Genomic DNA, 12,500 nt, shown 5'->3' on the forward strand with positions numbered 1-12,500 from the left:
CTGTCCCATCATTCCATGGCCTCGTCTGTGCTGGAGAAACAGCAGAAATGGTCTCCCTTGACGCATCTATCTCTACTCTATGACCAGATCTGAGATTCCACTGTTCCAAGGCCCACTAAATGGACACAAACAAGGTTTTTGCTTGTGCTATTCCACTTGCTAAGCTGCTACATATATTAGTACTCTGTACCATTTATTCACATGAAAAAAATTACAAATGTCAAAAGCCTATTATTTATGTTTATCATAAAACGTATGATCGTTACATAATAACCACACACAGCTTACATGCAATCTTCTGAAGATTTTCATGCTTTCATCCCTAAATTGAGTACCACTATCTACTATGTACACAAAGATAATTCCACAGCGGAGTGATGAGTTAAATTAGTCTATCTATTATCATTCACAAAACTGATGGCCATCTGCTAGCCAATCAAAATGTCTTTGCATCCATTTGCACACATATTACACTTGAACACATTTGCACGTCGCTTAGAGCTGGCAGAGGGTGGCACTGACCCAGCTCGTCCTCGCCGAAGCCCAGGATGTGCCCGGTCAGCGAGGCTCCGCACGTGGTGCTGCTGCCCAGACAGAGGCTCTTCTCCTGCCAGGGCCGATCGTCTCCACTCCTCTGCAGGATCTGCAGGTTCCTGAACACCAGCAAAATACACAACACTCAGTCTCCAACAGCTACACTTTAACACTCAGTCTCCAACAGCTCCACTTTAACACTCAGTCTCCAACAGCTCCACTTTAACACTCAGTCTCCAACAGCTCCACTTTAACACTCAGTCTCCAACAGCAACACTTTAACACTCAGTCTCCAACAGCTCCACTTTAACACTGTCTCCAACAGCTCCACTTTAGAACTCAGTCTCCAGAGCAACACATTAAAGACGTCAGTTTACACATTTATGGAGAATTGATCAGTTCCAATTGTACTGGGAGTTATAGAGTTGAAATGTCATCAATGAAATGGAAGCCAACTCATTCTAAGGGCACAAACCCTCACACCACTTCATCTGAGTGCAGGCCATGTCAGGCACATTGTGATATTGTGCAAAATGGGTGTTGAAAACAGTCTGTCTGTGACTTCACTGCACAGAAGAAAAGACAATAGCAGGAATGGAACTGTATCTCTGGAGAGAGAGGTGGAGCTGGAGAGAGACAGAGGGAGAGCGAGAAAGAGGGATCTTGTTGACCACCCTATATTTCCTGTGTTTACTCTAGAATGGTGTATTGACACCAGTGGAGGAGGATGAATTACAAACTAGTGGTACGTGTGAACAACACAAGGTGGTAGCCAAATGACATGGCAGGAAAAGCCAGCTCATTTTACACAGATTGACTTGTTTTTTCCCCTCTTCACTTGGAACTTTTCCCCTCTTCACTTGCACAGATGGAGCAACAGGATGGATGGAAGGCTATACTGAGCAATTCTTAACCAAAGAAAGACAGAATTTCAAACATGGGGAATATGAAATTCAGTTCGAGAGGACCTTGATATGAGAGAACCTGCATGGGCTGCTATTGTCCTATTCAAATACACCTACTGTAACTACATGATAACTATGCTAGTATACCATCTGAAGGCAGACAGGGTGTTCATGAATTCAAATGGAATGTGACAACTGAATATGTACCCATTTCTGTCCCCAAAGACGTAGCTGCCATAGAGACGCCTTGATTGGCAGCCTCTGTAGATGAAGCCTCCAACGGGGGTGGAAATGCCAGTAGATTTCACATCAAAGATGGATGGCTCATTTTCTGCAGCAAAATAAAGACAGAACAACATAAAGCTTGGATTTAGTTTCATCTCTTGAACATCCATTTTATAAATGTTCAAATGAACCAGTATGCACTAGTGTGGAAAAACAGCAACAATGGCAACTCCTCTGCTTTAGAGTGTAAAAGTCTGTTGTGAGTGACTTAGTGTTAGCATCTGGGTAAATTACTTAATTTCAGCGGAGAGGTTGAATGAAGTAATTCTGCAGTGGTGTGAATGCCTTAATTCACATAGTTATGACTTCATTTAACATATTGTCATTAGGTTTGGTAATGACTTGAGGTTGATTTACACACTGCCTAATGAGAGCTGTGTTTCTGTGTTTGTGTAGGACTCTGAGGGGAAATCCATGTTTACTGGAGTCTGTCAGGAGTCCATTAGTGCGTGGCATCGGGTGCTTTTAATTATCCAGCCCTCGGCTCGTTAAAATCTCTCCATTCTATCGTAACAGATTTTAGAGGGATGCCAACAGCATTCACTTTTACAAAACACCTCAATAAACATAGATGGGTCTCCACATGGCCAAATACAGTAATACACAATGTCTGTCTTTCTAGTCATGTTGTGGAAATGTGTGTGTGTGTGTGTGTGTGTGTGTGTGTGTGTGTGTGTGTGTGTGTGTGTGTGTGTGTGTGTGTGTGTGTGTGCGTGTGTGAGTGAGTGTGTGTTCAAGTGTGTGTGTGAGTGTGTTCAAGTGTGTGTGTGTCTGTGTGGCTTAACATGTTAACATGGAAAGAGTGGGGTTTGGGGGCGTTGTAGTTTGAAATACTTGAAAAGGGTATATTTTGGTGGGTACTGGCATGTATCATTGTATGTGTGTGGCAGGGGGAAAGCACTGCTATAATCTAAACCAAACAAGAGCAAAAATGTTAATTTTTTGTCTCTTTTCCCCACAGGAAATAGCATTTTTGGGAAACTCTGGCATTGATTAGCCTAGGGGCTCAATCCCCACCACTGAGGGATGGACTGCCATCATGGTCGCTGCATTTCAACAACACTAAACCAGAATCTGGGCTTCAATTGTTGCTGACAGTTATAAAGCGTATTCATGGCCACGCATTCACATTCCCTTGGCAAGTGGGACCTTGTGTGGGAATCACAGACCATTGTGTCTAAAGGCTTTCTCTTGCCTCTATACTCTGTTGTGCACAAGTGCAGATGTTTTACTAAATGTCCAGCTGGTGATGTCCCAAAAGAGCACAAACACAGAAACTTTGCACTGCGTTCATGAGTACGGCTGCAGTTTGGCTTCTGGGAGGACAGTATCACCTATTTTCAAAACTTGCACTCAAGCAATCCTAGAGAGTGTATTCAAAACACTGCATGGAACTCATGCAAATCATTCATGTTTTTTGACTTCCATATCAAAAGATCTGGTTTTCTCGCTGAGGGATCTTGGCCCTATATTGATCCACAGCTCACCGTAGTCCTTCCCTTTGACGATCTGCAGTATTCTCCCTGCGCTTGTGTTTCTGCCTGAAGAATCTGTGCACAGGATGAGGAGACTGCCGTGATGGTCCACCGCACACCTGTGGTGGAGACAGAGAGCGCGTTAGGGAACAGACAGCACACGACGTGGCGCCCAGCAGCTCAGCGCTCAGAACAGTGCACCAGTGGCGGCCATTCTCTGGGGCACCAGTGCTCTTATAGTGAGGACACACATGGTTGGGCAATGTTACAGGCAGATGCAGTGCTCCCAGTGAGGACACACATGGTTGGGCAATGGTTGGGCACTTTCCCCATTGAGCAACACATTTGAATGATTTTTAATAGATTCTTTAATCATCAGTAGGCAACTTGTGATCATCAAATCATGTGATTGCCTGGCAACATTTTTGTTGGCTAACAACTAACATACCTAGCCTCATACAGTAAAAAACACAAACACATTCAAACTCAAATGACCTCTTGTAACATTAAAATGTCACATCAGACCACAACTGAAAGCTTTTCCATGTTCTAGTGTACATACTGTACAGACTATTGGTCACCCACCTGCCAGGATCATGAAGCCCATGGGCAAAGATCTCCGGGGGCTGGTTGGTGCTGTTGAAGTAGGGGTTGTTTTTAGGGATGGTGTAAGGAGACACACAGGAGTCCGTGTCCACGTCCACTCTCAGAACTGCTCCTGTGAAGTCACTGCCGGGGAGAACATCTCGATTCAGTTCTATTGACATCATAGACATCTTCATCATTATACTATGTCTACTAGGAGTGCTATATATCACACAGGAAGTACCTGTAGGAGAAACCCCTACCATGAAGGCAAAACTCGAACAATGTCCAACAATGATGAACACCTTACCTGAGGCCATCCATTTCTTCCATGTCATCCAAGGTGATCATGCCGTCTCCCAGGAAGATGTGCAGCAGGCCGTCGGGGTTGAAGAGGAGCTGGCCTCCCAGGTGCTTCCTGTGCAGCTCAGCCACCTCCATCAGTACCCTCACGGTCCTAGTGTCCACCTGATTTGGATTTTTCCTGCCAAGGGACAATCCAAACTATCGTCAAATGTCTTGAGTTTCGGATACACATTGTTTCATGACTTGAAATGATTTGTGATATTTGAGTTAGTCCTGTGTTAAATTAAATTGAATATGTTGTGAACTGAACTGGTTGGAATACCAAGAGAGAATGCCTAATCACCATTACTGCTTTAAAATGTGCTGCTAAGAGCTAGTTGAGTGAATTCCAAAAGACCATACGTGTGTCAGGTATTCTTTTAAATACTGGTGGTTTTAAAATGGGCATGAAAACAAAAAGGCATTCAGAAGACAAATATGCCATCAGTCTTTGGCCCCATGTGGCTATTAGCACAATGGACTAGACCAGTGTTATAGTGGTGCGTCACATCTGAGTGCACTGCCTGAAGACTCATGCCCTCATCACCTCACTGCCATGATATGAAAATTACTGGAGTGTTTAAACCGAACACACAACAGCAATTAGGATAATAAACCATAATACTTTTACTAGTTTGTTAAGGGGACTGTTGTTTTCTTAATCACCAGGTGTGATTTTGCAACCTTAGTATCCAAGCAGCAGTAGCAGGAGACTCATCATCCTTGCCATGAAAGCAGCCCATATAATTATATGGCATGATTAGGGTTTTGGATGAAAACATCCATCACTGTCAGCCAAACGGAATTCAAAAGTTGTGCAGTCTCTCTGTCTCTCACACACACACACACACAAACATACACTTTGTTTTCATAACCACACATTCTTGTTTCCCTGGTATCTGATTAGTACTCACACATTACCTGGAAACGGTGTACTCAACCACACGGAGTATGTGGTCGTGCGGCCCGATGGCCCAGCGCTCCTGGTTGGTGGTGTAGGACACGTAGAGCTTTCCATTCTTCCTGTAATTGGGGTGGAATGCGAGGCTTAGCAGCCCTCTTTCATCTCCAGCCTGTCAGTGTGGGGGAACCACAAAGGATCCAGAAGTTAATTATGTTCCCTGTTCTCCCACTCCGCCTGTGCCCCACGCTCACGGCCAAATCCAGGCCCCCCATGTCCCTTTCTCTTTCCTTTTCTCTCTCTCTCCTTCTCTCTCTCTCTCTCTCTTTCTCTCTCTCTCCCTCTCTCTCCATCTGGGACCACTACATATCCCTATGCCCTAAAAAAAAAAAAATCTCCCCCTCTTTCCCTGACGACTGCATTACAAACGATTATAAAACATTTGACTCTGCGCAACAATGCCACCCCCCAACCCAACCGGCGTCCCTCTCTCTGCCCAACCCCCAGCCTGGTTATGCGCGCCTGTCTTAGGGCCTGGGCCCCTGTCAGGCTCCTGGGGCCGCCCTGGCGGCCTCCATTGTGTGAGTGATTTGTGTGTGTAATCTTTGGGGGATATCCGTGAATGCAGTGCAGAGTGGCTCAAAGAATTTATTAGCTCACTCGCAGTTCATAGACAACACAAAAGTCCAGGAGTCCTTCAGCCCTCCCCCCTTCAGCCCTCCCCTTCTTTACCCCCTTCTCTCTTTTTAAAAAAGTCTGTGAAAAATCTATGCAAAGAGGAAAAAAGCCAGAAAAAACACACTATAATAAAAGAGTGAGAGAGAGAACTAAACAAGGAGTGGGCTGCCAACTCCCACTGTCTTGGCAACATGTTTAGAAAACAGTGAAATTGCTTGTGTAGTACATAGCACTTTGTTTGGCCTGGGGGCAGATACATCAGTTGTCACTACTCTGGTGGTCCACTCATCATAGGCCGCTGTAATAAGCGGCTATATCGTTTCAGTCCCAAGGCAAGGCAATCAGGTCGGCCTTTCTTTCTCTTGCTTCTCTCTTTCACCCAGTCTCACAGTGACCCATTCTGTCTCTGCTTTCTCTCTATTTTCAAAACCAATAAAAGAAAGAACTGAGTTCTTAATTGATGTGCTATGAATGTGTTCAAATTAGATCCTGATTCATATGTGTGACATAAAAAACCTACACTGTTTATCTGCCACTGAACGCTGAGAGAAACTCAATTCTAATTCAGGAGACTCAGTAGATATCACAGTGGTCCATGTGTAATCCCTCAGACCCTTCACAAGACCAGAAAGAGCATGGTATGGGTACGGACAAGTCGCTTTTACAATAAATACACAGTGATGTAAGGTTATATCTGACACTAGCAGCAGCTTGTTTCTGCTTTATATATATATATATTTTTTTTTTGTTTTTTTTTGTGTCTTTTACGGTTTTGCGCATGTGGAGGAAATATTCCTCATGCACCTTCAGGAGATTGACCCATATGCTGGAGAAGCAGTGACCTGAATATCCCAAAACAAACGCATACAGAGCAGGACGAGGCTGGAATGGCAGCAGAAGGACAATGCTCCCCGGCTGAGGACCACCAAGAAGTCCGTTTGAGCTCCCTCTAATGACCATACCTCGGCAGAGTCAAGAGAACGCACGGAAATCACACACCCCCTTAAGAAACAAACAGCGGCCTCACAAGGCTGCTCCTTTGGGTGGAATTGAACATTAACAATGATTAAGTGAAGGCAAACTCCAGACGAGCTTATGGGCCATCGATCACCACAGCACTGCTGGGAAAGAGCTCTCGCAGACAGTTTACTGGCAACTCTCTAACTGTGTGTGTGTGTGCGAGAGAGAGAGAGAGAGAGAGAGAGAGAGAGAGAGAGAGAGAGAGAGAGAGAGAGAGAGAGAGAGAGAGAGAGAGAGAGAGAGAGAGAGAGAGAGAGGATGGTGTTGTTTAAAACACCTAAGGAAAGGACGTAGTCCCCTCCTATGTCTAAGCTTGTTCTAATGGAGAGAGGGCTGATACTGAGCAGGAGCCGTACAAGAAGTATGCATATTTGGCGCCATTTTTGAGAGCAGGGAGAATGGGAGCAGGTGGAGATCTATGTTTTTGTGTGTGTGAGTGTGGTGTGCGCGTAAGCATGGGGGGGTTGAAATATCCGGGTTCTTCACTAGAATGTCAGTGAAATTCCACGGGGAGCGGAATCAGAGCCAGGAGGAGGGAGCGTGGTGGTGCGCTACTGTTCACCCCCCCCCCCCCCCCCCCCCTCCTCCTCCTCCTCCTCCTCCTCCCCTATCCCACCGCGGGCAGCTGCTTTTGAGGACGTGATGCATGGCTTGGCGGCTGCATTGTTGCTCTGCACCTCTTGATCCTTACTGGCTCGGGCCAATCCACAGCAAAGAAGCATTCCACATGAGCTGATTGGAGAAAAACAATGCATGCCTACCTCAAAGGCAATCTGAAATTTTCCAAACTAATTCAGAGGTTCCTGGTCAACCGAAACAATGAAACTAGAGATCCACATCAAATCTCACCCCTACACACACACACACACACACACACACACACACACACACACACACACACACACACACACTTCCACCTGTTGATACGCATTAATCCTGTGACAGGGAGGGAAACTTCGGGTGAAGATCACTCTGTCAGAGTACGGGAGGGGGGCGGGGGGGGGGGGGGGGGGGGGGGGGGGGGGGTGTGCCGGACAGAGAAAAGAGCAGGACAGGAAGCATTGTGAACACACCGCCCCCCCAGTGATCCAATGGCCACTGACACCGTCTCTGGAGCAGACGCTGCAGTTCACGTGCGGTGGCCAGACTGAGCTCCCTCTCTCCAGCTCCACTTAATAAGATGACACTGATAGAGGAGCAGGCTCCATTTACAATGCTAGAGCTGTTACAAGTGACAGAGAGAACTCCTTTACTTCTCTGCCTGAGAAAGTCTGACAGCTGTGTGTGTGAGTGTGTGTGTGTATATGTGTGCGTGCATGTGTGTGCGTGTATGTGTGTGCGTGTGTGTGTGTGTGTGTGCGCGCGCGCGTGTGTGTGTGTGTGTATGTGTGTGTGTGTGTGTGTGTGTGCACGTGTGTGTATGTGTGTGTGTGTGTGTGCGTGTATGTGTTTGTGGGTGTGTTTGTGGTGTGTGTGTGAGTGCGTGTTTGTATGATCAGTGTGTGTGTTTGTGAGTGTGGTGTGTGGTGTTGGGGGTGGAAGAGCAAAGCAGAGAATAACATGCTGTGAAGTATTTGTTTCTTTAAGAAATGCTTCAGGGTGGTGCAAGACCCCGTAATACACACACGCACACACATACACATCCAGGCACACACACACACACACACATACTATCACATACACACACTTACAGATTGCCAGCAGATGTTTTCAGTGCGTTTTACTGGTGCACACAACAAAGTCCCAAAGCAGAATCCTCAGCACAACATCATTGTCTACGTTCACATTCTGTTGTAAATGTGCATGAGCTGACCAGCTGGACCACTTCACTGTGGCAGCGCCTCACCACTGAGAATCTCTCTCCACTACAACTGCTAGGCCAACAGAGCAGTCATATCACATAGCAAACAGGATTACAAGAATATGAGATTAGCTAAGATTGCTTTACAGAAGGACAACAGTGGAGATAACTCTACAGGTCTGCCAAGAGTGCAATGCTGGCCGAGGACTCAGAACCAAGCAGTGAAGGCAACCACACTGAGGAAGGTGTCAGAACTGAAGATCTATTAATAATCTATGAACAATAATGTGAAATTGAAGGAAGACAAATTGGCAATAGTCTATTTAGTACAACTGCATGAAACAACAGGCTGGTAACATGGAGATGAGAATGTGTGTATGTGAGTGTGTGCATGCGTATGTGGACTTAGGAGGATTATGTATTGTATATACTATTGGTCTGCGTGTGTGTGTGTGTGTGTGTGTTTGTATGCAGGGTGGGGGAGTTTGGTGCAGACAGATAGTGTTTCATCCCAGAGAACACCCACTGTGTCTCAGGACACAGTGTGTCAGAGCAGCCTGCCTTTAGTGACACTATGTGCTGGTGGGGGGTTGGTTTGGGATGCCAGCGCTCAGAGGAAACACACAACATTAGAATCAAAGGTCTGATAAGGCCACTATCTCTGGGCTTTACTCGCTCCGTGTGTCCCCATGGGCCGCCGCTCGTCCAGCGCCACAAAGGCAGCCAGGGCGCTGTTGACATGCCTGGTAAACAGGGCCGCTGCTCTGGGCAGAGCACCACTGGCCCCTGCTGCCAAACGCTCACAGAACAGCTCTCTGGCGGCCGAGCCGGGGATTGAGACACTTGTAATGGGTGCAATAAGGGGCTTTATCCGCAAACAATTAAGTTTAATGATGATAAGGGATTGTGGGGGAAGGCTTCCCCGGCCTGCAGCATGTGTCCATTCAGACCCCCTCCCATCAGGATTTCTTCCCTTGGAGGGAGAGACAGTAGGCCTGCGTCATGCATAAACACCCCTCCACTCCCAGCCTCCTTTACATCCGGTACGTGATCTAAACAAGGCCCTCTTTTGTGAAAAAGAGGCAGTCTCTAGTCACCATGGATATGGGTAAACATCCAATCCAAGCGATGACACATTGTTGGTGGTGACAGACATGCACAGCTAAATTGCACAGCTGCCGACGTGCGGATGGCAATCCTGTAATCACACGGTGAATTCTCCAGCCGTCTTGAGATCCATGGCCACTAAACAGATGATGTTTCCACAACTGGCAGTCGACAGGACCAAAACAACCCCCTGGCACACCGAGCATAACTATGTGACACTGTGCCAGCATGCCAGACTGCATCCAACACCCGAGTCCTGCATCCAAGGGCACGAAGAAATGACTGAATAAAATCCCATTCTCATTCAACCCCTGCCCAAATTTAGGCAAAAAAACTCTGAATGGAAGGCTAGTGGTGTGATGGCGTTTCCTATTGGTTCTCTTTGGTGGGTGTGCTTCTGTCCCCCATGTGCTCCTCTAAGCTCAAGAATGGTGGAGTGTGTGATTGTGCTGTGGAGGATGAGACTGGTTTATGTGTGCGTGCGTGTGTGAGTTCCACTGTCCTCTCTGTGATCATTCTAGCTTCACGCTGTATACTGGACACAACCCATTACTCCACATTCCATTGTTGCACAAGCTTCACAATAAATTCCACTAAATTCCATTACGTGCAATGCTGTATCCTGACTTGTTATGTGCTACGTGCCTTGTTTAGAACTACTGTAGCAAAGGTCAACGACTAATGACCAGCAGGTAAAATGTGCATGAAATTGATGACAGGTGTGGATTGAAATGGAAAAAGACCAGAGGCCCAAACTAGCAAACATAGATATTGACACAAAGAAAAGGTTAAAGGCTAGGCTTAGTTTTGTGGCTGAAAACCATGGCTGAATCTTACTAATCGCTGTCCACCACACGAAAAGTAGTAGCAGATTAAGGCAATACCAAGTCCTCCCATCGTGAATATACAGCACACTTGCTATAGGGACTCCAAGGCAACGGACTTCTTTGCAATATAACTTTTGTATCTCTCGTCTGTTAGTCATTAAGTGCTGATTAATTTCCAGCTTGAGGTGCTATGAAGGTGCACAGTGTGATGATTACCCTTTCACACCTATTATAAGCTTACTGTGACAACACAGTACACAGTAAACTCAGAGAGACAAATACCCACACACATTTCTCTACATTTACTCTCAGCCAACCAAAATATTAACAACCTTGGAGGTCAGCCATTTCTATTGTTGTTTTTGACTTATATCGGGGATATACAGTCCATCTGTGACAAGCTAACGTACTTCTATCCGCAAGAATGATGGCGGATAATGCTAAAAATCACTAAGGAGTATGGAATGTGATGTTCAGACTTGCAAAGGTGTTTCTGATTTCCTCTAACGTGATTTGTTAGTGAATAACACACGTTATATACATCACATAGGCACAATGGTGCAGACATCTGAGCACTTTGGAGACTGACTGCCTTACCTTCATGCCGCTCTGGACCAGCTTGTGAATATCTAGGAATGGCTCCTTGAGCAGCTCCATGGTGTGAGTGAGGATCTGCACAAAGCCCTCTTTCTCTAGAACGAAGAGGCGATGGGAGCCGTCTCCACAATGCACCACTCCAACCGGCTGTCGCAACTCGCTCAACACCTCCTGCACGCAGTAGCAGTTGTGTTTGTGCTTCCTGAAAGCAAAACAGAGATGGGGTCAAATGCTGTCTGAATATTTTGAGAATGCAAGTTTCCGGTCTTATCTCTGGAGTTGGCTCATATCTGCACTCAATCAGGACCTGGTTTCAGTGTACGGGTTGTCCGTAGTCAGACTCCCTTTTTAGGTTGCCAAGTTTTTCAGTCATAACGGTCATGAAATTTGCTCGATTCCAAATGTAATCATCTCCTCGGTCTTTCCTGTCTCTCCTATCCTTGCCATCTGGACATATTGTCCCTCCAACCTATCCTTAACCTCCTTCAAGGACAACTCCTAGGGTCTATTTTTGGATGATAACGAGTGTAAACTTTCGTTGGGGACCAAAACAAGATTATTCGGAGTAGTTGTTGTGAGAAAGATTAATTTACAACGGCACATAGTAATAGTCTAGGGCAGTGTTTCTTAACAGGTGGGTCAGGACCCAGAAGTAGTTCTCGGAACTGTTCTGGGTGGGTCGCAGTGCTTGTGGTGAAAAGAATCGCCCATTTAAAATGCTACCCTATCAGATCTAATGACGGAACTTTATTTTGATAGACTTTATTTATATGCCAGGCGTTGCCATGGACATAGACAATGTTTATGTGACAGGTTGTGTTAGACATCATTTTAGTGGCAAATATGGCAAAATGGGCCCCAGCCGTGGCGCAACTGGCTGGGGCACCTGCACCGTACGCTGGTGACCCGGGTTCGATTCCCGCCCCGTGGTCCTTTCTGGATCCCACCCTGACTCTCTCTCCCACTCACTTCCTGTCATTCTCCACTGTCCTATCAAATTAAAGGCATAAAAAGCCCAAAAAAATCTACTTAAAAAATATGGCAAAATGACCCTTACGTATGGATTCACTTATGTTGAGGACAAAATGGGAAAGAAACTCCAGTGTGTGGTGTGCAGTGACTTGCTGGCACATGAGATCATGAAACCATCAAAAATAAAACAGCACATTGAAACAAAGCACCCTACTGTCAAAAACAAACCTGTCGAGTACTTTGAAAGGCGACTTTGCATAACATCAGCATGTTCCAAACAAATACAGGCACTTTGTGCGTCTTACCACACAAATCACCATATCAGTTGGTTTGAATTCATGACTTGATGACCGTGGGAAATTGAGGGTCCCAAGGCCAACTACGTCAAAGTGAATTTGATACTAAATTTGAAAATCAGTTCAACTGGCAATTTCAACTGAATGACATGAAAGAGAAAGCAAGAAAGGC

At 45.9% G+C, this 12,500-nt stretch overlaps 1 protein-coding gene across 1 annotated transcript in view; it reads right to left on the minus strand.

The window, feature by feature from the left end:
• Positions 1-12,500, minus strand: part of LOC121698889 (hedgehog interacting protein) — a 34,755-nt gene that overhangs the window by 10,293 nt on the left and 11,962 nt on the right. The window contains exons 4-10 of the mRNA XM_042081427.1: positions 11,061-11,262; positions 5,051-5,202; positions 4,095-4,268; positions 3,785-3,928; positions 3,212-3,318; positions 1,647-1,770; positions 523-653 (exon numbers count right to left, since the gene is read on the minus strand). Coding sequence (XP_041937361.1) covers positions 523-653; positions 1,647-1,770; positions 3,212-3,318; positions 3,785-3,928; positions 4,095-4,268; positions 5,051-5,202; positions 11,061-11,262 — 1,034 coding nt within the window. The remainder of the gene's footprint in view (positions 1-522; positions 654-1,646; positions 1,771-3,211; positions 3,319-3,784; positions 3,929-4,094; positions 4,269-5,050; positions 5,203-11,060; positions 11,263-12,500) is intronic.

The sequence above is a fragment of the Alosa sapidissima genome, chromosome 1 (genome assembly GCF_018492685.1).
Source record: "Alosa sapidissima isolate fAloSap1 chromosome 1, fAloSap1.pri, whole genome shotgun sequence".
NCBI classification, from domain to species: Eukaryota; Metazoa; Chordata; class Actinopteri; order Clupeiformes; family Clupeidae; genus Alosa; species Alosa sapidissima.